This window comes from Dipodomys ordii, unplaced genomic scaffold (assembly GCF_000151885.1).
Source record: "Dipodomys ordii isolate 6190 unplaced genomic scaffold, Dord_2.0 Scaffold49, whole genome shotgun sequence".
Lineage (NCBI taxonomy): Eukaryota > Metazoa > Chordata > Mammalia > Rodentia > Heteromyidae > Dipodomys > Dipodomys ordii.
In genome coordinates, this window is record NW_012267265.1 from 4,997,744 (window position 1) to 5,023,416 (window position 25,673).

The 25,673-nt window shown below is 39.6% G+C and overlaps 1 protein-coding gene and 2 pseudogenes across 3 annotated transcripts in view; 2 read left to right on the plus strand and 1 right to left on the minus strand.

Moving 5' to 3' along the window:
- The window catches only part of Uso1 (USO1 vesicle transport factor), an 87,712-nt gene that overhangs the window by 11,636 nt on the left and 50,403 nt on the right, over positions 1 to 25,673 (plus strand). For both annotated transcript variants that reach the window (XM_013020213.1, XM_013020212.1), the window contains exons 2-9: positions 6,068 to 6,154; positions 6,239 to 6,303; positions 9,770 to 9,846; positions 12,267 to 12,367; positions 12,973 to 13,075; positions 13,225 to 13,280; positions 16,316 to 16,436; positions 23,476 to 23,654. In XM_013020213.1, coding sequence (XP_012875667.1) covers positions 6,068 to 6,154; positions 6,239 to 6,303; positions 9,770 to 9,846; positions 12,267 to 12,367; positions 12,973 to 13,075; positions 13,225 to 13,280; positions 16,316 to 16,436; positions 23,476 to 23,654 — 789 coding nt within the window. The remainder of the gene's footprint in view (positions 1 to 6,067; positions 6,155 to 6,238; positions 6,304 to 9,769; positions 9,847 to 12,266; positions 12,368 to 12,972; positions 13,076 to 13,224; positions 13,281 to 16,315; positions 16,437 to 23,475; positions 23,655 to 25,673) is intronic.
- On the minus strand, positions 8,802 to 9,518 carry LOC105988569 (annotated as a pseudogene). The gene has a single exon (XR_001175207.1). The product of XR_001175207.1 is annotated as a 60S ribosomal protein L19 pseudogene (transcript).
- On the plus strand, positions 17,855 to 18,970 carry LOC105988428 (annotated as a pseudogene).

Below are 25,673 nucleotides of genomic sequence, written 5' to 3' on the forward strand. Positions count from 1 at the left end.
AGCTTTTTTCTTTTTGCTTATGTGGTGCTGAGGAATCGAACCCAGGGCCTCATGCATGCAAGGCAAGCACTCTACCACTGAGCTACCTTCTCAGCCCTTTATTTTTATTTTTTATTTTTTTATTGGTCGTGGGGCTTGAACTCTGGGCCTGAGCACTGTCCTTCAGCTCTTCAGCTCAAGGCTAGTGCTCTACCACTTGAGCTGCAGCGCCACTTCCTAATTTATTTTTTATCTATCCTTTTAGTTTATTTTTGTTTTATGGTGCTAGGAATCAGACTCTAGCCCTTATGCTAAGCAGTGTTGTGCCACTGAGCTACTATATCATCAGCCCTATAGAACTACTTGAATCTTTTTTGTTAAAGGATATAGGAGAGGTGGGTGCCAGTGGCTCATGCCTGTAATCCTAGCTACTCAAGAGGCTGAGATCTGAGGATTGTGGTTCAAAGCCAACTCCCGCAGGAAAGACCATGAGACTCTTTTTTTTTTTTTTCAGTTGGTCGTGGGGCCTGAACACTGGGCCTGTGCGCTGTCCCTCAGCTCAAGGCTAGGGCTCTACCACTTGAGCCATAGCGCCACTTCCAGCTTTTTCTGCTTATGTGGTACAGAGGAATAGAACCCAGGGCCTCATGCTTGAGAGGCAAGCTCTCTACCACTGAGCCACCTTCCCAGCCTGACCATGAGACTCTTATGTCCAATTACCCACCAGAAAACTGGAAGTGGCTCTGTGACTCAAAGTGGTAGAACGCTATCATTGAGTTGGAGGGCTCAGGGACAACACCCAGACTCCAGAGTTTAAGCCCCACTACCAAAACCTCAGCTTACTTTGTATGCTAACATCACCTCAGAAGTCCTCTTTGTACCACAGTCAGTTGTCTACCACTACCAAGAATAACTATAACATTGGCTTCTATACATACAATTTTGGTTTTGTCTATTTTTGTTTTTTGTGGAACTACTTAGTGTGCCACTGTAATTCTTTTTTTTTTTTTTTGTCAGTAGTGGGGCTTAAACTAGGGCCGGGGCACTGTCCCAGAATTCTGTTGCTCAAGGCTAGCATTCTACCACTCTGAGCCACAGCACCACTTCTGGTTTTTTGGTGACTAATTGGAGATAAGAGTCTCACATATTTTCCCTCCCAGGCTGGCTTTGAACCACAGTCCTCAGATCTCAGCCTACTCAGCCTCCTGAGTAGCTAGGAGTACAAGTGTGAGCCACTGGCATCTGGTGCCCCTGTAATTCTTACTGTTAATTTTTGTGAATATAATAGACAAAAGGAATCTTGTTGTTATATTAGCTTGTGTTTACTTTCATGATTGAGATTAGGATTTCTTTGTATATGTTTCATACCTTATGTGTGTACATGCATACATGTATGTGCATGTGTGTGTATGTGCTGGTACTCTGGGGCTTGAACTGAGGACTTCACTCATAGCTGATATTCAGCCACATGAGTCACACCTCCTGTTCAGGATTTTACTGATTAATTGGAGATAAGAGTCTCTTGAGGTCTGGGAAGGTGGCTCAGTGGTAGAGTGCATGCCTTGCTTGCATGAGGCCTTGGGTTTGATTCCTCAGCACTCCATAAGCAGAAAAAGCCGGAAAATGGCGCTGTGATTCAAGTGGTAGTGCACTAGCCTTGAGCTGAAGAGCTGAAGAATAGCGCCTAGACCCAGATTTCAGGCCCTACAACCGACCAAAAAAAAAACAAAACCAAAGAATCTCTTGATTTGTTTGCTTGGGTTGGCTTTGAACTTCCATCCTCAGATATTAGCCTTGGGAGTAGCTAGTATTATAGGTATAGTCCACAAGCACCAAGCTGTTTCACACCTTCTACTAGCAAGACCCAAATATTAGCTTCCTTAGAGCTCAAAGACTGAAACTAAAATTAAAGCAAGCTCCTAACCTTTCTACCACTATCAAATAGCGTTTGCATTTGTAAATTAAACTCATAATGACTGAAGAGCTTCCAGACATAGGAAATTATATTTTGACACAAATCCTTCTATATACCAACTGTAGGTGGAGCTGAGGCTAGAGTTCAAGTCCTTTATGGTACTGGAACTAAGTACCTCAAAAGAACTAAGAATTGCATATCTAGAATGAGATCTTAAGGTCCCAGGTTAAGAAGCAACAAACAATGCCTAGAAACAATTTTGTATTCCAGTATTAACTATAAACTACCTTTGAACAAACTAATGAAAGGTATACACCCTAGTAGAGGAAATTGCAGTGCTACTCAGGAAAATTGTATTTGGCTTTTCTAAGAATTTTTTAATGTATTTTTTTTATTGTAAAGATACTGTACAGAGGGGTTGCAGTTACATGAGTAAGGTAATAAGTACTTTTCCTATTGAGCATTGTTACCCCCTCCTTTGTTTTTCCCCCTACCCTCCCTTCCTTCCCCACCGATGCAACTCCTCCCCACCCCAAATTGTAAAGTTCATTTTCAACATAGTGTCTTGTACATCTTATTGTTACAATGGGTCAGCCTGTATCCTTGTTTCAGCATTTTGTTGTTTCCCTTCCCCTCCCCAAATTAGAAAAATGTATATACAAGATGCAGGGCACCGGAATAAACTACAGTGAAACGGGTTTTACCATTGAGGAAGAACATATAAAAGAAACAAAAAAAAATCACATAGTACATAAGTACATTAAAAACAACAGCTACAAAGATTAAAAACCTCTTGTGTGGGCTGGGAAGGTGGCTCAGTGGTAGAGCACTTGCCTTGCATGCATGAGCCCTGGGTTCGATTCCTCAGCACTACATAAGCAAAAAGAAAAAAGCCGGAAGTGGCTCTGTGGCTTAAGTAGTAGAGTGCTAGCCTTGAGCTGAAGAGCTGAGTGACAGTGCCCAGGCCCAGAGTTCAGGCCCCACGACCAGACCCCCCCAAAAAAACCCCACAAATAAACCTCTTGTGTCCCCATCTTGGGGTTTATTTCGCTTAGCATCATCTTATATGGTTATATGTACATAGCTTTTGACACTTTCTACTTGTCCTAGACATATACTAGTTATTGCAAATAAGGGAAACCATAGGACCTATGTTTCTTTGGGCCTGGCTTGCTTCACTTAATATAATTTTTTTCCAAGGCTTTCCATTTCCTAACAAATGGGGCAATGTCATTCTTTCTCATGGAGGCATAGAATTCTATTGTGTATTTTCTTGATCTATTCATCTACTGACGGGCATCTGGGTTGGTTTCATATCATAGCTATGATGAATACTGCTGCGATGAACATACTGTTACCATGATCTAACATTTTTTTTTTTTTGGGTCTGGTCGTGGGGCCTGAACTCTGAGCCTGGGCGCTGTCCCTCAGCTCTTCAGCTCAAGGCTAGCGCTCTACCACGTGAGCCACAGCGCCACTTCCAGCTTTTTTTTTCTTTTTGCTTATGTGGTGCTGAGGAATCGAACCCAGGGCCTCAGGCATGAAAGGCAAGCGCTCTACCACTGAGCCACCTTCCCAGCCCCTAACTTTTCTAATCATAAAGAACTTATTAAGAGACTAGAAGGTATGGTTCAGTGGAGAGTACCTTCCTACCAAGATTGAGTTCTTCAATTTAAGCCTCATTATTACCCAAAACAAAGCATAGAAGAATCAACCAATCCGGGTGTGCTGGTGTCTCAATGCCTCTAATCCTAGCTACTCAGGAGGCTGAGATCTGAGGATTGCAGTTCAAAGCCAGCCTGGGTAGGAAAGTCCATGAGACTTTTTTTTTTTTTTTGGTCGGTCGTGGGCCTGAACTCTGGGCCTGGTCGCTGTCCCTCAGCTCTTCAGCTCAAGGCTGGCGCTCTACCACTTGAGCCACAGTGCCACTTCTAGCTTTTTCTGTGTATGTGGTCCTGAGGAATTGAACCCAGGGCCTCATGCATGGGAGGCAAGCACTCTACTGCTGAGCCACCTTCCCAGCCCCCCATGAGACTCTTATCTCCAGTTAACCACCAGAAAACTGGAAGTGGCTCTGTGGCTCAGGTGGTAGAGCGCTAGAAGAGCACAGGGACAGTGCCCAGGCCCAGAGTTCAAGCCCAACAACTGACAAAAAAAAATCAACCAGCTGCTTAACAGGGATAATTATATCTTTTCTATTTTGAAAACTCAGTACTATTATGAAGGTAAATGCAATTTAAGACAGGAATGATTTCTATGAAGTGAATAAGACAGTAAAGTTAGGTTTGGTTATCATTCTATAAAGCATAGTAGACCCTTAGAAGTCCGTTTCATAGTCCACAATGCAGAAACCTGTTTAATTTTTCCCATTTGGTCTGTTACCATACAAAATCTATTACTATCTTCTGGAACATGTGAGATGCAAAACACAATATGGAAAACACTGTATCTTTTTTTTTTTTTCTGTCGGTCATGGGGCTTGAACTCTGGACTTGGGTGCTGTCCCTCAGCTCTTCAGCTCAAGGTGAGCACTCTACCACTTGAGCTACAGGGTCACTTTCTGTTTTCTGGTGGCTTATTGGAGATAGGAGTCTCACGGTCTTTCCTGCCCGGGCTGCCTTTGAACCTCGAACCTCAGATCTCAGCCTCCTGAGTAGCTAGGATTATAGGCATGAGCCACCAGCAGCTGGAAAACACTATAATCTTAAGACCATTAACACAAGCTGGCTGTTGATGGCTAATGCCTGTAATTCTTGCTGCTCAGAAGGATGAGTTCTGAGGATCCCAGTTCAAAGCCAGCCTGAGTAGCAAAGTCTGTGAGATTCTTATGTTCAGCTGCCAAAAAGCCAGAAGTAGAGCTGTAGTTCAAGCGATAGAGTGTTAGCTTTAAGTGAAAAATGTAAGAACAGTGCCCAGGCCTTGAGTTCAAGCTCCTGTATGGGCGTCCACAAAAAAGTAAGAAAACATTAATTCAGATATATAAGGTACAAACATTTGAGTGACATACTAAAATTTTATATCTACAGAATTTTTGTGAGAACTGTCATTAAAGAACATATAATAACATAAAATATTGAACTAAAAAGGATCTGAGCACTAGTTTCTGAAACTATGTTCCCATCAGATGTTTTCAGATACTTGTACCTACCTACTTGGTGCCTTATCACTTTAATCTCTCCAATATATTATTATTAATTTTTTGCCAGTCATGGGGCTTGAACTCAGGGCCTGGGCATTGTCTGTGGGTTTCTTTTGCTTAAGGCTAGTATTCAACCATTTGAGCCACGGTCCACTTCCGGCTTTTTCTGTTTCTGTGGTACTGAGGAATTGAACCCAGAGAGAGCTTCATGCATGCTAGGCAAGCATTCTATCACTAAACCACATTTCTAGCCCTTTCCAATAGCTTTGTTAATTTCTTTTTCTTTTATGGTACTGGGCTTTGAACTTAGGGCCTCCTACTTTCTCACCTGGCATTCTACTATTTGAACAATGCCTCCAGCTCTGCTTTTTGCTTGTCATTTTGGTGATGGAGTCTTGTGGACTTTTATACCAGGCTGGCTTTAGACCTTAATTCTCTGGATCTCAGCCTCCTGAGTAGGTAGGATTACAGGTGTAAGCCACCAGTGCCCCAGCGGTGATTTCTTTTTTTCTTTTTCTTTTTTTTTTTGGCCAGTCGTGGGGCTTGAACTCTGGGCCTGGGTGCTGTCCCTCAGCTCTTCAGCTCAAGGCGAATGCTCTACCGCTTGAGCTACAATGCCACTTCCAGTTTTCTAGTGGTTTATTGGAGATAAGAGTCTCACAGACTTTCCTGCCTGGGCTAGCTTCTTTGAACCGAGATCCTCAGATCTCAGCCTCCTGAGTAGCTAGGATTACAGGTGTGAGCCACCGGTGCCCTGCGGTGATTCCTTTTTAATTTCTCAATTTGTATAACTTACTAGGCTTCTAAAACTTCACCCCTTCTCACTTTTCAAGACTCTGAAACAATTGATCTTGGTAATGAGATAACAAATATTATCAAAATAAATATTTTGATTTGTGAATGACTCCTTTCTCAGTGACTTTCTTTGCTGACTTTCTTTTTTTTAAATTATATAGTATAAGTTTGGGGGTAAAACTTCACAGCTGCTTTTATTCTTTTTGTTCCCTTAATGCTGTTTTATTTTCTTATGATAGATTCAAAAGCTTTGTGACCGAGTAGCTTCATCTACTTTATTGGATGATCGAAGAAATGCTGTGCGTGCTCTCAAATCATTATCCAAGGTCTGTAATGCTTTACAAATTACTTCCGTTTCTTAAGCTTAACATTACTTAACTTTAATAGCCTTTTTTTCCTTTAATGTGCAGAAGTACCGCTTGGAAGTGGGAATCCAGGCTATGGAACATCTTATCCATGTTTTACAAACAGATCGGTAAGTCTCTGTTAAATGTTTTTTCTCCTCTTATTTTTTTTGAAACTTTTATTTTGTTTTAAAATTAGCATCATTATTTTAGAAGATTAAATTATTAAAGCTATTGAAATATTAATACTTTAGTAAATATTAAATTTATGGTAAACAATGTTACTGGTAAATATAGTTATTAAATATTAAAGCTATTGTCATTTCAGTAAATATTTATTCAACACTAGGTGTAAGCCACTGTGCATTGTGATACACATAAAAACAAAATGAAGCAAAAGCTACTAAAAGCTTAAGATTTGGGGTTTGAATTGATCAAATAGGTGTTTTGATACTCACCTACAGTGTACAATAATATAATTTAGGATGGTATGTCAGTTATCCAGACTTACTTGTGTGTGTGTGTGTGTGTGTGTGTTTGTGTTTGTATTGCCCGTCATAGAGCTTGAACTCAGTCTAGATGCTGTCTCTGAACTCTATTTTTATTTTACTTTAATTTATTATTTTTTATTTTTTTTTATTGTGAAAATACTGTATTTTATTTTATTTTGTTTTTTTTTCCTCAAGTGTAGTGTTCTACCATTTGACCTGCAGCTCCACTTTCAGCATCTTTGTTGTTGTTATTGGTGTTTTATTGGAGATAAGAGTCTCATGGACTTTTTTGCCTGAGCTGCCTTTGAACTGTGATCCTCAGATCTTAGCCTCCTGAGTAGCTAGGATCAAAGGCATGGGCAACCAGCACCCAGTTCAATTCTTAGGTTATTTTGTTTATTTGTTTGTTTTTTAATTGGCATTAAATTAGTTGTACAAGGGGGCTTCACTTTTAGCAAGTCCTGTTATGTATACAATGCTCCTCCACCATTCTCCCCCCCTTTTCCTCCCTTTACAAACCAAATTGCCTTGTTTCACCTTCACACAAGTATATAAAATACTTTTGTCTATACTCATACTCCTTCCTTTTCTCTTCTCCCCTCTCCTTACTAATGATACACACAAAGAAGAAATGTTTCAACCTCCTAATATTTTTCTTTGTTAAACTGCATGTTCATTGTTCAAAAGGATATCACTGTGCTTTTACACGTATGTATCATACTTTAGTCAGATTGATTACATGTTTAGATACACACACATACACACACACGATCCTGTACATTCTCATGTATATATGGTTTATATCCAATGTCCACATATGAGAGAAAATTTTTGTCCTTCTGACCCTGGCTTATTTTACTTCTACTTTATGGTTGAATAATATTTCATTGTGGTTTTTTTTTTTTTTTGGGGTCCGGTCGTGGGTCGTGGGGCCTGAACTCTGGGCCTGGGCGCTGTCCCTCAGCTCTTCAGCTCAAGGCTAGCGCTCTACCACTGAGCCATCTTCCCAGCCCTTCATTGTGTTTATATATTACATCTTCTTGATCCATTCATCAGTTGTAGGGCATCTAGACTATTTCTTGGCTATTGTGGCTAGTGCTACAGTGAACATGGATGTGTAGGTGCCTATATATTTTTTTATGTTCCTTGAGATAAATGCCCAAGAATGATAGTGCCCAATTGTACAATAGTTCCTTCTGGTCCCCCTCTTCCTCTACAGTCCTGGAGCTTAAAATCAGGGCCTGGGTGCTGTCCCTGAGCTTCTTTTGCTCAAGGCCAGCACTCTACTACTTGAGTCACAGCACCATTTCAGGCTTTTTCTGTTTATGTGATACTGAGGAATCAAATCCAGGGCTTCATGCATGCTAGGCAAAGCATTCTGCCACTAAACTACAATCCCAGCCCTGTACAATAGTTCTATATTTGGTTCCATAGTGATAACACTAAGTTTATAGGCTTACCTGCAGTATATTAGGGTTCTTTTTTTTTCCCAGAGATTTTATCTAAATCTTTCATTTTATTAGTGTGAGTTGATAACTTTAAAATCTTATTGGTTGAATATGCCTTTCAAACTTTAGTTGCTCACTTCTTTTTTTTTTGGGTCTGGTCGTGGGGCCTGAACTTGGCCTGGACGCTGTCCCTCAGCTCTAGGCTAGCGCTCTACCACTTGAGCCACAGCACCACTTCTGGCTTTTTTTCTTTTTGCTTATGTGGTGCTGAGGAATCGAACCCAGGGCCTCATGCATGCAAGGCAAGCGCTCTACCTCTGAGCCATCTTCCCAGTCCCAGGCTATACTTATCTTATGAGGTTTCAGTAAAGATGTGATCAGGACTATAGTCATCTGAAACCTTGACTGGGACTGGAGGATGTGATTGCAGGTGACTCAATGACATTGCTATTGGCAAGAGGCCTCAGGTTCTCACCATGTAACACTCTGTGGGGCTCTTTTTTTTTTTTTGGACAGTCATGGGACTTGAACTCAGGGACTGGGTGCTGTCCCTGAGCTTTTTTACTCATGGCTAACACTACCACTTTGAACCACTCTGCCACTTCCAGATTTCTTGGGGTTATTTGGAGATAAGTGTTTTAAGGACTTTCCTGCCCATGCTGATTTTGTTGTTTTTTTTGTTTTGTTTTGTTTTTTTAAGATAAAGGCTTGTTTTATTTCAGCGATTTTATCTGTGTAATCAGAGGCCACTATGTACGGATAAGAGAGGGAAGCTTCATTTCTTGGTCTCTTCCTCCTTAGATAGAGTCTTGATGATCTCTTTCTTCCTTCTTGGCCTGAAGACGCTTCTCACGACGCTTGCGGGCTTCCTTGGTCTTAGACCTGCGAGCCTCAGCCTGGTCAGCCAGGAGTTTCTTGCGGGCCTTGTCTGCCTTCAGCTTGTGGAAGTGTTCCATGGGAATGCACTTGTTTTTGATCACGTTCCCCTTAACCTTCAGATATAGGCTGTGATACCTGTGGCAGTCAATCTTCTTAGATTCACGGTATCTCCTCAGCAGCCTTTGCAGAATCCTCATCCTCCTCATCCAGGTCACCTTCTCTGGCATGCAAGCCTTGGCTGTACCCTTTCGCTTCCCTATACCCATATGTCTACCCTTTCGGTGAGCCAAGGTGTTTTTCCAGCATCGAGCCCGGGAATGGACAGTCACAGGCTTGCAAATGATCAGCCCATCTTTGATCAGCTTCTGGATCTGCTGAGGAGAGTTGGCATTGGCGATTTCATTGGTCTCATTGGGGTCCAACCAGACCTTCTTTTTGCCACAACGGAGGACACTAGAGGCAAGCCTCTTATGCAGCCTGAGCATACTCATGGCTGCGGCCGCAGCAGCGAAAGGAAGGCCAGGCTGATTTTGAAGTGCAATCCTCAGATCTCAGCTTCCTGAATAGCCAAGATTATAGGGGTGAGCCATTGGTGCCCAGCTTAAATTTCTATAAGTAAACCATACACCTCATTTGTAGCTCTAATTTGGTCTACCTTAGAGTATATTTTTAGAAATGGAATTAATGTTTATAGTTTTGCTAAATAACTGTCTAAAACCAGTTATAATAATTTGTATTCTGGCTAGCAGTGTGTAAATGTAATAATTTCTTTTTTCCAGTTCAGATTCTGAAATAATAGGTTATTCTTTGGATACACTATATAATATAATATCTAATGATGAAGAGGAAGAAGTAGGTAAGTTTCTAGTTATTTTTGTTTTTTAAATATAAGAATTAGCTGAACTGTATCAATTTTGCTGATATTAAAGACAGTGCTATTTTATACACTTATTCACAAGTGGTTTTTTTCATTTTAAGTGATTTTTTAAAAAATCAATAAATAGCCGGGCGCTGGTGGCTCACGCCTGTAATCCTAGCTACTAAGGAGGCTGAGATCTGAGAATCGCGGTTCAAAGCCAGCCCGGGCAGGAAAGACTGTGAGACTCCTATCTCCAATAAACCACCAGAAAACCGGAAGTGGCGCTGTGGCTCAAGTGGTAGAGCGCTTGCCTTGAGCTGAAGAGCTGAGGGATAGCGCCCAGGCCCAGAGTTCAAGCCCCACGACTGACAAAAAAAGAAAAAAAAAATCAATAAAGACATAAGCCAAGTCCTTGAAAAATTTAAAAAGTTCTTGAAAATTTCAAAGAAGATTGCTTTGTTGTGATTTAGAAAATTATGAGATGGAATAAGATACTTTTTTTCACGACAGAATCTTGCTGTGTTATTTAGGCTGACCTCAAAATTCAGATTTTTTTTTGGTTGGTTGTGGGAGCTGAACTTTGGGCCTGGGCACTATCCCTCAGCTCTTCAGCTCAAGGCTAGCACCCTACCACTTGAGGTACAGCACCACTTGTGGCTTTTTCCTGCTTACGTTGTGCTGAGGAGTCAAACCCAGGGCCTCATGCATGCGAGGCAAGCACTCTATTATTGAGCCACCTTCTCAGCTCCAAAATTCAGATTCTTTTAACCAGCCCCTAAGTGCCAGGATTACAGGTGTGTACCATGACATCTATATTAGGTCTTTCTTTTCTTGTTTTAAATTCATGGCCTCCCACCTGCAAGATAGGTTCTTAACCATTGACCGACAGCCCCCAGCCCAGTTTTGATTTAGTTATTTTTCAGAAGCATCATACTTTTTGTATAGGGCTTATCTCACCACAGTCCTCTTACAAATGCCTCCAAGCAGTCCTAGCTTGTTGGTTGAGATAGTCTTGCTGTTTTGCTCAGGCTGCCTCAAATCATAGTCTTCCTGATTTGTGCTTCCAAGTAGCTAGGAAATATTTTAAATGGACATTTTTTTTTGGGTCCGGTCGTGGGGCCTGAACTCTGAGCCTGGGCGCTGTCCCTCAGCTCTTCAGCTCAAGGCTACCACTCTACCACTTGAGCCACAGCACCACTTCCGGCTTTTTTCTTTTTGCTTATGTGGTGCTGAGGAATCGAACCCAGGGCCTCAGGCATGCAAGGCAAGCGCTCTACCACTGAGCCACCTTCCCAGTCCCCAAAAATGGACATTTTTTTTGTTCTAATTATTTGGTTTTAATTAGACAATATGGATATTAGTCACATCTGAAGTAATTAATTTATTTTGCTTATTGATTAAAAACGGAATTACTTTATATATACCTTTTTATATTTATGTATTTATGGTATATATATATATATATATATGTATATGCACACACTCATACAAATCCATACACACACACACACGCACACGTGTATATTACCTGATGACTAGTATAGAGTATGTTTTCCCTAATAAATACTTAGCCTTTTAAAATAAGACTTATATAAATGTATAAAGTACAGCAATTTATTAGCCTTAGAAAGTTTTTAGTTCATTTCCATTAAGTCTGTTTGGTTTGAAATGGCATAAATCACTTTAAAATCCACTCATATCCTTGGTACATTCTTTTTTGCTGGTCCTGGGACTGGCATTTTGGTAGTTAATTAGAGATTAAGAGCCTGACAGACTTTCTTGTCCAGGCTGGTTTCAAATGGTGTTTATCAGATCTCAGCCTCCTGAGGTTTACAGACCACCAGAGCCTGGCCTTTTAAATGTTATTTGCATGTTTACCATTCTAATTCATGTATTAGCCAGCCCAGAACTCTTCCCTGAAATATATTTCTTGTATTTATTGTGTTTACTTGATAGCTCCATTTGGAGTTTCATAAGGTCTATCAATGATAATGTGTTCAAAAGTCAGCTTTTGGTTTCATGTCTCAACTTGCTTCTCCCACAGTACTTGGCTTCTCAGTAAATGGCATCTCCATCTTTCCTATTGTTTAGGTCCAAACCATGGATTATTATTTGTTTTTTATTTCTCATAAAATCCCTCTAAGTAGTATTTCACCAATTCTTTTTTTTTTTTTTTGTCGGTCATGGAGCTTGCCTAGCTAGCTAAGACCCTAAGTTTAAATTCAAATACCCAAATACTGTTCTCCCAAAGAGGAATGTAGCTTTCCATCATAATTGTAATACAGATGCGATGCTAGTCATTCATATTGTTGCAGTGTTAGATTATTTAAATTATCATTTCTTCTAATTATTAATTGAAAGGATATTTTAAAATAATATATCATTATGTTGAAGTGTTTTATTTTTTAATATTACAGAAGAAAACGCCACAAGACAGAGTGAGGATTTGGGAAGCCAGTTTACAGAAATTTTCATTAAACAGCCAGAAAATGTCACTCTCCTATTATCTTTATTGGAGGTAAATAAGGAACCTTGATATTTTTGTCATCTGAATGAGCTTTTGTTGCCTTTTTGGGTGTTACTGAGGAAGTAGTATGTATATACCATTAAAGATACTGATGTTTATTTTGTTATACTTTCTACGTGTTCAATTGTATGACCTCTTAAAGTTATTATCTGCATATTTTATTTCTATTTTTATAAAATACTGTCTTGTCTCATTACTAATACTTTAGTCAGTTTAATATATTTACATGACCACTTTTCTGTTTATTGCTATTTATGTATTTATTTATTGTCGGTCCTGGGGCTTGAACTCTGGGCCTGGGTGTGTCCCTCAGCTCTTCAGCTGAGGATAATGCTCTACCACTTGAGCTACAGCACCACTTCCGGCTTTTTCTGTTTATGTGGTGCTGAGGAATTAAACCCAGGACTTCATGCATGAGAGGCAAGCACTCTACCACTAAGCCACCTTCCCAGTCCCCTGCTTTTTTATTGCTTAAATTACTTTTCATAAGTTTGTTCAACTTCCATCTTTTCACAGTTTCCATGCCACTATTAGTTGAAAATATTTTTGTTGAGAATGTCAATTGCAGATTTTAATACTTTAATTCTGTATTTCAGGAGTTTGATTTCCATGTTCGCTGGCCTGGTGTAAAGCTTCTGACTTCTCTTTTAAAACAATTAGGGCCTCAGGTGCAGCAAATTATTTTAGTCAGTCCCATGGGTAAGTGACTTAACTTCCTTATATAATATTGGTTAAAAATGAGGAACGTTTACTAGAGAAAGCAACTGAAATTTGCTATAAATTTTTTAGTTTAATCAGTATTTGTATTTCTGGTCTGCCAGTATTTTTCTCATGGTTGTGTGTTCTAGGTGTTTCAAGATTGATGGATTTATTAGCAGATTCCAGGGAAGTAATTCGTAATGATGTAAGTTAAATTTGGAAAAAAAAATCCAAGAACATGCAGTTTTTTTTTTTTTTTCCTCTGCAATAAACCTGTGTTATAAGATGTTAGACTTGGAGAAGTTGGAGTAATAGTCTTTTAGACTTTTTTTTTGACAGTCATAGGACTTGAGCCTAGGGCCTGGGCACTGTCCCTGAGCTCATTCACTCAAGGCTAGCATTCTACCACTTTGAGCAATAGATCCAAATCTGGGTTTTAGAGATTAGTTGGAGATAAGAGTCTCACAGTCTTTCTTGCCTGGGCTGACTTTGAACTGCGATCCTCAGATCTCAGCTTCCTGAGTAGCAGATTACAGGTATGAGCCACCAGCAACCAGCTTCTCTTTTTTTGGGGGGGGGTCCGGTCGTGGGGCCTGAACTCTGGGCCTGGGCACTATCCCTCAGCTCTTCAGCTCAAGGCTAGCACTCTACCACTTGAGCCATAGCGCCACTTCCGGCTTTTTTCTTTTTGCATATGTGGTGCTGAGGAATCAAACCCTGGGCCTCTGGCATGCAAGGCAAGCGCTTTACCACTGAGCCATCTTCCCAGCCCGCACTCAGCTTCTTTTGGACCTTTTAAAGTTATTTACATGGTTGCACAATTTTTGTTGTTGTTGTTTGTTTGCCTGGGCCTGGGCTTGAACTTGCCCTAGGCGCAGTCCATGAGCTCCTTTTGCTCAAAGCTAGTCACTTGAGCCATAGCACCACTTAAGGCTTTTTCTGAGTAGTTTATTAGAGATAAGAGTCTCATGGACTTTCCTGCCCAGGCTGACTTCAAACCTCCATCCTCAGATCTCCATCTCCTGAGTAGCTTGGATTACATGCGTGAGCCACCAGCTCCCAGCTAAAGCATTTTAAAATTTTCTGTCTATGTATTTTGAACTAAACAAATCATTTTGCTTTTTTTGCACAGCTTAGGCTTTCTTCCATCCTCTTCTGAATTTAATACAGAGCTTTACCTTTGGGGTTCTCTTTTTCTCCTAAAAGTAGAAGAAACATTCTCAGACGTGGAACTATGTAAACTTAGTAAAATAGTGCATTTGGCTTGCTCACTCTTGTTTGATTATGTAGTTCACAAGGTTGTTCTTGATTATCTGTAACTGTAGAGCATGATATGTTCTTGTTTTATTTTCCATTCCGATACTTATTTTAATATCTGCATACAAGTGAGTATTTTATATTAATGCTATATTGCTCTTTGTTCATTGAGCATTTTTCTATATTTTTATGTAAACTTTATCAAAAGTCTATAATACAAGCTGGGCACTGGTGGTTCATGCCTTTAATCCTAACTACTCAGGAGGCTGAGATTTGAGAATTGTGTTAGAAGCCAGCCCAGGTAGGAAAGTCCATGAGAATCTTAATCTCAAATTAACCACCAAAAAGTGAGAAGTAGAGCTCTGGTTCAAATGTTAAAGTGTTAGCCTTGAGAAAAACAGCTCAGGGATAGTGCCCAAGCCCTAAGTTTAAGACCCAGGACTGGTCCCCTCCTTACCCCATACACACACAATAGATTCTATAAAAGTAATTTTATCTCCTTCAGTTTTATTTTATTTATTTATTTTTTGGTCGGTCATGGGGCTTGAACTCTGGGTTTGGGCACTGTCCTTGCACTCTGCAGCACAAGGCAAGTGCTCTACCCCTTGAGCCACAGCATCACTTCTGGTTTTCTAGTGGTTTATTGGAGATAAGAGTTTCATGGACTTTCCTGCCCAGGCTGGCTTTGAACCAAGATTCTCAGATCTCAGCCTCCTGAGTAACTAGGATTACAGGCGTGAGCCACCAGCACCCGGCTCTCCTTCAGTTTTTATTTAAAATATTATTTTTCTATTTTACACATGAGTATACTGAGACAATTTATGTAATTTGATTAAAGTTGCACAACTAGTATGTAGGACATTTAGGGTTTAAAATTTTTTTAAATTGTTATTATAAAGGTGCTTTACTAAGGATCATCCAATTTTTGGTTTTGTTTTTCCCTAGACCTGGGGCTTGAACTCAGGGCCTGGGCACTATCCCTAAGCTTCTTTTGCTCAAGAATAGCATTCTACTACTTGAGCCACAGCACCACTTCTGGCATTTTCTGTTCATGTGGTACTGGGGAATTGAACCCAGGGCTTCATGCATGGTAGGCAAGCACTCTACCACTAAGCCACCTTCCTAGCAAGGGCATCCAGTTTTTAAACATACTTTTCAAGCTCAGAGCCTTTGAATTGTTTTTACTGTATTTTTTTTTCATTAGTAGCTAAATTTAGGTTGACAGCATTAAACAGAATTTTATATCTAAAAGTAAGTCCTCTTACCCTTCTCAAGATTTGAGTGGAAGAAGCCCAATTAGACTGAGGGCATTTGGTTTTGGATAAACAGGTACCTGCCCAATACTGACAGGACTTTTGGTCTACCAATTTGCTATGACTCTTCTCAGTTGTGCTTTTATATATAATGTGTTTTCTGTCTTTTTAAGCATTATGATCACTTTAGGGGCTCAGAAATTGTTTCTGTTTAATAAAATAAGCAAAAATGAATAAAAAGCAGAAAATGAGAATCAACCTTAGGGAATTTGGGGCCCAGATTTCTAAGTTTCTAAACTTTTTAGAAGGTCTGCCATAGTATGATAGAATTATTGAGAATCATTTACAATAGGATTCTTGAGAAATATATAATCACACATAATTCCTTAAAACTGTAAGGAAAACTATGTAATGATGAATGTGAAAGAACTGTATATTTCATTTATATATGATGAAAAGAGAGCTGAATTAGGAATTGTAAAACGTCAATTCTAGTCAATACTCTGTCCCTTTGAGACCTGAGGGAGGGCAAATGACTTAACTTATCTGTACTTAATTCTGTATACATAAAGTGAAGGAGTTGGACTGGTGCTAATCCTGCCTGTTCTAAAATTGTTGTTTTTGAAATTTTTTTTTACTGGCTAAAGTAATTTAAAATATAATTTTCAAGTAAATTAAATATTTTATAAATGTTGTACTCCATTGAACATTTTCTTTTTTTCTCTATAAGGGTGTCTTACTACTACAAGCACTAACAAGAAGCAATGGAGCAATCCAGAAAATTGTGGCTTTTGAAAATGCTTTTGAGAGACTGCTTGACATTATTACAGAAGAGGGGAACAGTGATGGAGGTATAGTATGAAGATACTATTAAAAGAGAGTCCTTGGGGCTCACTGACTTGTTAGCTTTCTTTTTTTTTTTTTTGGCTGTCCTGGGGCTTGAACTCAGGGCCTGGGCACTGTCCCTGAGCTTCTTTTGCGCAAGGCTAGCACTCTACAACATGAACCACAACACCACTTCTGGCTTTTTCTGTTCATGTAGTACTGAGGAATGGAACCCAAGACTTCATGCATGCTAGGCAAGCATTCTACTACTAAGCCACATTCCCAGCCCTAGACTTGTTAGCATTTAGGGAATACATTTGGAAATAGAAATGGAAACTCATATGTCATGCTTTTTTTTTCTGCTGCTCTATTAAATATAAATTGCTTTTTCTTTATCATGTTTGATATCTCAAAAGGAAAAAAAATTGGGTTTCTAAAAGGAAAGACATCTATACAATGGGCTTAAAGACTCAGGGAAACCATAGAAAACAGATAAGTTGAGAATACTTGAGTTGGAAAGAGAAGGTTTTAATAAGAGAGTGAAGATTGTTATTGAAGAGAGACCATATAAACTGAGAGGTCCATGTGTTGATTGAATTGTCATTGACATTAAAAATCAACAGTAGCCACGCACTGGTGGCTTATGCCTGTAACCTACCTGAGTAGAAGACTGGGGTCTGAAGAATTGCCATTCAAAACCAATCTGAGCAGAAAAGTCCACAAGGCTCTTATCTCCAAAGTAACTAGCAAAAAGCTAGAGGTATGACTCAAATGGTAGAGCATGAACCCAGCATATATGAAGCTGTGAGTTCAACTCCAAATGCTACCAAAAACTAAATACTTACATGTAACAAGAATGATATCAAACTGCCACTGAGATTTTCATTCAGCAAAGAGAAGCAACCACAAATTTGTCACTTAACTGGAATTAGTAAGAGTTGGAACAGGCAAATAGCTTTAGCCTCAAGGGAGCAGAAGTTTATTTTATTTTATTTTTTTGGTCAGTCGTGGGGCTTGAACTCTGGGCTTGGGGGCTGTCCCTGCGCTCTTCAGCTCAAGGCAAGAGCCAAAGCGCCATTTCCAGTTTTTGAGTGGTTTATTGGAGATAAGAGTCTCACGGACTTTCCTGCCCTGCCCTGGACTTTCCTGCCCTGCCCTGCCCGGCTGTCAGTGATTCATGCCTGTAATCCTAGCTCATGAGACTAAGATCTGAGGATCACATTTGAAGCTAGTCCAGGCAACAAGGCCTGTATGATTCTTTATCTTCAGTTAGAACAGCAAAAAAACAGAAGTGGAGCTATAGCTCCAATGGTAAAATGATAACCTTGAGCACAAAAAGCTCAGGGACAGTGGCCAGGCCCTGAGTTCAAGCTCCAGGGCTGACAACTCCCCCCCTCCCCCCACCACCAAAAAAAAAAAGAAAAAAAGAGAGAGTAGAGGAACCATGGCCTCTGAAAAAGAGATTGAGCTGGAAGGATCAAAGGTTCAGTATTCTTGCAACTGAGAAAGTAAACTGCTTTTACTTGAGAAGTAAGGTTAAGTTTATTAGAGAAAAGAAGCATTTCAAGAAGTAATCAAGGAAGATATAACAGATTTTATTAACTAATACTGAGATTTTTTTTCTGTCTGTCATGGGCTTGAACTGTGGTCCTGGGCACTGTCCCTGAGCTCTTCAATTCAAGGCCAGTGCTCTATCACTTGAGCCACAGTGCCACCTCTGGTTTTCTGGTAGTTAATTGGAGATAAGTGTCTCATGGAATTTCTGCCCAGGCTGGATTTGAACCGTGATCCTCAGATCTCAGCTTCCTGAGTAGCTAGGATTACAGGCATGAGCCCCCAGTACCTGGCTTGATATTTGAGATTTTGATAAGCATTATAAAAGGTTTTGAAAATATCATTAAATGAGGTGCAGAAAATGTTAAGCTTGGTACTCTTAAACTAAAACCAAATACTAAAATCACAATGAAAACTCATGAGAACTTGGAAGGTGTTTCAGGTCCACATCCTAATAATCATGATGTAGTCAATCAATTTTGGTGTTGAAGATGAAATAGTTGACATTCAATACAGAAGAAACCTACTGAAAATTTCTTACAGAGTAAAAGATTACTAAATGAAAATACTGAATCCTCCTCCCAGAAAAGGAAGAAAGCTTTTAGTACTAGATGTTACTTATACGTTATCTGGCTTTAGTGCAAAAATATGGGTAGAATTAACAAGGCTGTATCTTCATAAATTTCTACTGCACATGAAGATTATGACATTGTTATTTGGTCAACAACAAATAAGTGGATTGAAGCTAAAATGAAAGCTCAGGGAGTGAGCACAAATGCAGAATACAAGATTACCTTCATGTTGGGACAGTGTTGTTATGATAACAGTACATACACCAAGGAGAGAGTAAATAGATGTAAAGCCTCTTTGTGTGATATGGGGACGTTTTTATGACACTATTATGTTTGATGAGATATGAAGAAATTTTCTTTTTTTTCCCCTTTTTATCCCAGTCTTTGGCTTTAAACTCAGGGCCTGGGAACTAACCCTGAGTTTTTATGCTTAAGGTTAGTTAGTGTGTCAGTGTTCTTGAAGGAAAACTAGGGTGCAACTATCTCATGGTATAAAGAATGGAAAATGTGAGATTGAAGAATACAACTAAAAGCCAGGCGCTGGTGACTCACATCTGTAATCCTAGCTACTCAGGAGGCTGAGATCTGAGAATCATGGTTCAAAGCCAGCCCAGTCAAAGAAAGTCCGAGAGACTCTCATCTCCAATAGACCACTAGAAAACAGAAAGTGGTGCTGTGGCTCAAGCGGGAGAGCATTTACCTTGAGCTGAAGAGCTGAGGGACAGCGGTCAAACCCAGAGTTCAAGCCCCAGGACCAACCAAAGAAAAAAAAAGAATACAACTAAACAACAAGATATGTTTCTTTTGGTGAATAAATAGAAGCCCAAAACTATTGTCATAAGTAAGCTAGAGGCAATAAATTGGGACATCTGGCTAGTTCAACTCTAAAAATCATGAACAGAACCTTTATTCTATTTCAGCTATTTTAAATGCTGACAGTGTGTATTAGTGAAAATACCTAGCCGTAGATTATACATATATGTGTGCATATATATATATGTCTAGAGAGAGAGAGTACATAAATATACTTTGCAATACTTGAGCTTAAAGATATGTAAGGTGATCACTGTTTTGTGTGGACATTATTGCTTTATGCAGTTCTTGTATTTGAAAGGAATGAATCCTATTAAATAAGCATGGTGTATATTGTTTTTATGGAACTATTTTATGACAAATATTTTCCCTTCATAAAAAATTGAAAACTTGTACTGTGCAGAAAAGGCCAGACTGATAGAAAATAAGTTGCAAAACTAATATATCTGTAAAAGGATTTATATATGAAAAATGCCAAAAACTCTTAAAACTTAATAAGAAAGCAAGCCAGTTAAAGAATGGGCAAGGGGTAGGCTGGGAAGGTAGCTCAGTGGTATAGTGCTTGCCTTGCATGCATGAGGCCCTGGGTTCAATTCTTCAGTACCACATAAGCAGAAAAAGCCAGAAGTGATGTTGTAGCTCAAGTGGTAGAGTGCTAGCCTTGAGGTGAAGAGCTGAGGGACAGCACCCAGGCCCAGAGTTCAGGCCCCATGACAGACAGAAAAAAAAAAAGGGCAAGGGATCTCAACAGTCTCCTTTCCAAAGAAGTATACAAATTTGCTGTTCCCCAGTAAGAACAGTAGATTGTTTTATGTATATATTTTTATTGTAAAAATACTGTACAGATGGGTTGCAGTTATATTAGTAAGGTAATGTGTGTATTTCTTATTGAGCGTTGTTATTTACTCCTTTGTTTTTCCCCTACCATCCCTCCCTCCCTACCACTACAACTCTCCCCCTCCCCCCCAGGAACAGTAAATTAAAACAGTAAAATAGTACTACATACCTATTAAAATGCTAAATATCCAAAACATTGACAGCACCAAATACTGGATAAGATGTGGGGATCAAAAACCTCACTCATTGCTAGTGGGGAATGCAAAATAATATAAGGACTTTGAAAGACATTTTGGAACTTTAAAAAAAAAAAAAACAACTGCCGGGCGCTGGTGGCTCACGCTTGTAATCCTAGCTACTCAGGAGGCTGAGATCTGAGGATCGCGGTTCAAAGCCAGCAAGAGAGACCGTGAGACTCCTATCTCCAATAAACCACCAGAAAACCGGAAGTGGCGCTGTAGCTCAAGAGGTAGAGCGCTCGCCTTGAGCTGAAGAGCGGACAGCACCCAGGCCCAGAGTTCAAGCCCCACGACCGACCAAAAAAAACAACAACAACAACTAAGTGTATCTTGCCATATGATCATCGGCATTTACCCAAAAGAACTTAAGATCTTTATTTGCACAAAAACCTACCTGTGCTGGGCCCTAGTGTCTCCCGCCTGTAATTCTAGCTACTTAGGAGACTGAGACCTGAGGATTGAGGTTCAGAGCCAGGACTGACAGGAAAATCTATGAGATTTTTGTCTGCTGTTAACTATCGAAAAAGCCAAAAGTGGAGCTGTTATTCATGTGGTAGAGCTTTAGCCTTGACCTCAGGGACGGCACCCAGATCCTGAGTTCAAGGCCCCAGGACTGGCACAGAAGAAAACAAACAAAAAAAACCTACCTGCGCCGGGCGCTGGTGGCTCACACCTGTAATCCTAGCTACTCAGGAGGCTGAGATGTGAGGATCGCGGTTCAAAGCCAGCCCGGGCAGGAAAGACCGTGAGACTCCTATCTCCAATAAACCACCAGAAAACCAGAAGTGGCACTGTAGCTCAAGTGGTAGAGCACTCGCCTTGAGCTGAAGAGCTGAGGGACAGCGCCCAGGCCCAGAGTTCAAGCCCTATGACCGACAAAAAAACAAAAAAAACCTACCTGCATATGAATGTTTATAGTAGCTTTATTCACAATTGCCAGAAACTTGGAAGCAATCACAATGTCTATCAGTTTGTAAGGGATAAACAAACTCTAGTACATCTATAAAATGGGATATTACTTAGCAATGAAAAGAAAAGACTCAATTCACAAAGAGGCATGTACGATCTGTAAATGTGTATTGCTAGCAATTTCAAATATATGACAGTCTGGGAAGGAAAACCTAAAGAGACATAAGATGTCACCAGTTAATGGATGATTTGGAGTTGAGAAAGTATGAGATAGATAGATGAATTGCAGAGTATTTTCAAGGCAGTAGAACTATTTGTAGTGGTAGATATATGAGCCTATTTGTTTATCAAAACCCATAGAATTTCATAGTACAAAAGGTGAACCCTAATATAAATTATGGACTTAAATAATAGTGTATAACAAATGTGTCACACTAATGAAAGATGTTATTAATGGGAAATTGAGAGGGGAAAAAAAATGTGGATCTTTGTCTCAATTTTTCTGTAAACCTAAAGACTGAAAAAAATACTTATACCCTCACTTGCAGCCAAAGTGTGAGTGTAGAGGAGCCTGTCTGTTGTGAATATCCAGTATCAGTCAGTCTGCTTTATTGAGAAATTGGGAACCACTGATTGGTCTAGTCCTTGGTAAAGAAAGATTAGTTGGAAAGTTTTACTGTGTTACTAATGGAAGCTATTGTGTGGATGACACTTATCCTGGAGAGGGGCAAGTAGTAAGAAGAGAAGTAAAAAATGGATGAAACATTGGAGGACAGAAAATATGAAAACTAGTCTGAGGAGTGGCCAGAGATCTATCTGTAAGGTAAGAGCAGTGTTTTGGAGACAAAAGGACATTTTATTATTTATTTATTTATTTATTTTTTGCCAGTCATGGGGCCTGAACTCTGGGTCTGGGCGCTGTCCCTCAGCTCTTCAGCTCAAGGCTAGCGCTCTACCACTGGAGCCACAGCAGCCTTTTCTGTTTATGTGGTGCTGAGGAATCGAACCCAGGGCCTCATGCTTGCAAGGCATGCATTCTACCGCTGAGCTACCTTCCCAGTCCCCGAGGACATTTTAGAAACAGAGATAACACTGTCAAATGTTTCCTAGAGATAAATGAAGATATAATTAATTTGCTCAATAAATAACTACTATGTATATACTTGATGTCTTATTTGTATTTCTTGGAGGAATGTGTTTATGAATTATAACTAGTAGAGAAGAGAGATACTACCTAATAATAAAAGTAACCACCTAATGTAAAAGCATGTAGATGGTGATCTTAATCTAGTCATTGGATTTTTACCATCATCATTCCTAAAGAAATGATGTTTAATCTTGATTGTGGATGAAAGATGAGGCACTGTGGTGAATGGATAGGTGGACAGATGTCAGGAGATCACAACTGGTTTGTAGCATGTGTGTATCAATAGTCAGAACAGGAAGATGGTTTTGCTGAACTAAAGAGATGCTGATAATGTATTTATAAGGTACCACGTGATTTTTTTGTTGCTTTGTATGTCCCTCCCCTACGGTATAACCTCTTGTTTTCACTGTATTTGATGTTGGTATAATTTGGGGAGCGGAAGGAAAAAAAACATATTGTTTAAATAGGGATACAAGTTGACTTATTGCAACAATGAGTTGTACAAGACGCTATGTCAGAAAACGAACTTTACAATTTAGGCAGGGGGGTGGAGTGTAGTTTTGGAGATGGGAGGGAAGGGATGGTAGGGGAAAAACAAAGGAAGAGGCAACAATTGCTTGGTAAGAAATGTACTCATTACCTTGCTCATGTAATTGTAACCCCTCTGTAGTATTTTCACAATAAAAAACTTATTAAAAAAATAAAGAGATGCTGAGCATAGAGATTTGTGTTAAAAATGTTTTGTGGGGGACAGCCTAACAAACCACAAGGCTCTGATTTCAAACACCAGTACCATAAAAAAAAAAGTTAATAATTTTGGATTGGGTTGTATCTCAGTGGTAGATCATTTGCCTACCATGTATAAGCCTTAATTTCAATCCCCAGTTCCAAAACAGAAAAGACAAAAACAAAACAACAACAAAATGTTAGGGGATTGATTTTCTAAAAAGATTTTTATCAGCCTGAATATTTCTATTTTATGCTCTCTCCTCAGGTATAGTTGTGGAAGATTGTTTGATTTTGCTCCAAAACTTGCTAAAAAACAACAATTCCAATCAAAATTTTTTCAAAGAAGGCTCATATATTCAACGTATGAAACCTTGGTTTGAAGTTGGAGATGAAAATTCAGGCTGGTCTGCACAAAAAGTGACTAATTTACATCTAATGCTACAGGTATGCTATCCTTACATGTAAACGTGGTAAGAATTTTGTCAGCATTTCCGTCAAAGGAAATGAAGTTGCTCGTATTTGATAAGTCTAAGATCATCAATTTGTTTCAGATGAGCATTAAAAAATCTTTTTCATTTTGGTGGCAGTCTTAGGGCTTGAACTCAGGACTTGGGCGCTGTTCCTGCATGGTTTTGTTTTTTTTTTTTTTGGTTGGTAGTGGGGCTTGAATTTTGAGCCTCAGCTGTCCCTCAGCAATTCAGCTCAAGGCTAGCGCTCTATCACTTGAGCCATAGCACCACTAACAGCTTTTTCTGCTTCTGTGGTGCTGAGGAATCAAACCCAGGGCCTCATGCATACGAGGCAAGCACTCTACCACTGAGCCAACTTCCCAGCCCTCCCAAGATTTTTAATTTGAATGGTTAAAGCCACAATGTCTCTGTCCCTTTGATCATATAAAATAATATTTATCTAAATGAACTCTAGGGGGCTGGGAAGATGGCTCAGTGGTAGAGCTCTTGCCTTGCATGCCTGAGGCCCTGGGTTCGATTCCTCAGCACCACATAAGCAAAGTATAAAAAAAAAAAAAAACTAAATGAACTCTAGGAAATGGAAGCAAGAGGGTTTTTTGTTTGTTTTTATTTCTTTTTGTCTTGCTTATCTGTCTTTGTTTATCTGTAACCCCTTTGTACATCACATTTTAATAACAATAAAAATATGTTAAAAAAAACCAAGCTGACAAATCAACTGTTAGTTAATTTTAGTTGGTGTTAGTGAAGTTAAGGAGTAAAAATGACAAAGTAGTATGTAGTATTTTAAATGATTTCTACATCTCAGAAAAAAAATTTTTTTGAGTCCGGTCATGGGGCCTGAACTCTGGGTCTGGACACTGTCCCTCAGCTCTTCAGCTCAAGGCTAGGGCTTTACTACTTGAGCCACAGGGCCACTTCCGGCTTTTTTCTTTTTGCTTATGTGGTGCTGAGGAATCGAACCCAGGGCCTCATGCATGCAAGGCAAGCACTCGACCTAACTGAGCCACCTTCCCCATCTGAGAAAATTTTGAACTTCTTAAACTTGTTTTACTTCATAACCAAATTTCTCTTCTGTTTTACATAAGTTTATACCAGTTCCTTAATTATGGACTTTAGTGATTCTTGTGGGTCTTTGAATATTTCTGGGTATACCTGCATTTCTGAAGTTATGGATCTCAAGCTAGATGGTTATTCTGTAAGTAAAGTCTGAGTATTATTCATACCCAGAGAGTTGCCTGCATAGGATTGATAATTAGGTTGACCCAATGCCCCAGTTTTGCTAGGACAGGATTCATTATTATAATTACTATTGTCCTCTGTTACTTCAAAAGTGCCCTGGTTTGGGTATAAATAATATCATTACCATTTTTAGGTTATACCTAAAAACAGTTATGAAAGTATTTTACTTGGGAACGTGCTTACAGTGTCAGTTCTCTTTTATACTTCCAACTTCTTCATTGTTTTCACATGCCAGCATTACAGATATATTAGTTTTAGAAACCATTTTACCTGACAGGTGCTGGTAGCTCATGCCTGTAATTTCAACTACTCAGGAGGCTGAGATCTGAGGATCACGGTTCAAAACCAGCTCAGGCAGAAAAAGTCCCTGTGAGACGGTTATCTCCAATTAATCACTCCCAAACCAGAAGTGAAGTTGTGATTCAAAATGGTAGAGTGTTGTTCTTGAGCAAAAGAGCTCAGGGACAGTGTCCAGGCCCTTAGTATAAGCTCCACAGCTGTCAAAAAAACAACATTTCACCAACTGGTAAATTTGATAATTTTTGCTTAGAGTGGTAAGTTTGTTATTTCCTCTAGAAAAATAAGTTTGAAGGACTGTTATTATAACTTAGTGCTAGGCCTTGAGTTCAAGACCTAAGACTGGCAGTATAACTTGAGGAGGAGATGGGGAAAAACCTATTGTTTAAAGATACAGGTGGACCTGTTGCAACAATGAGAAGTTGTCATGTCCAAAACGAGCTTTACAACGTTGGTG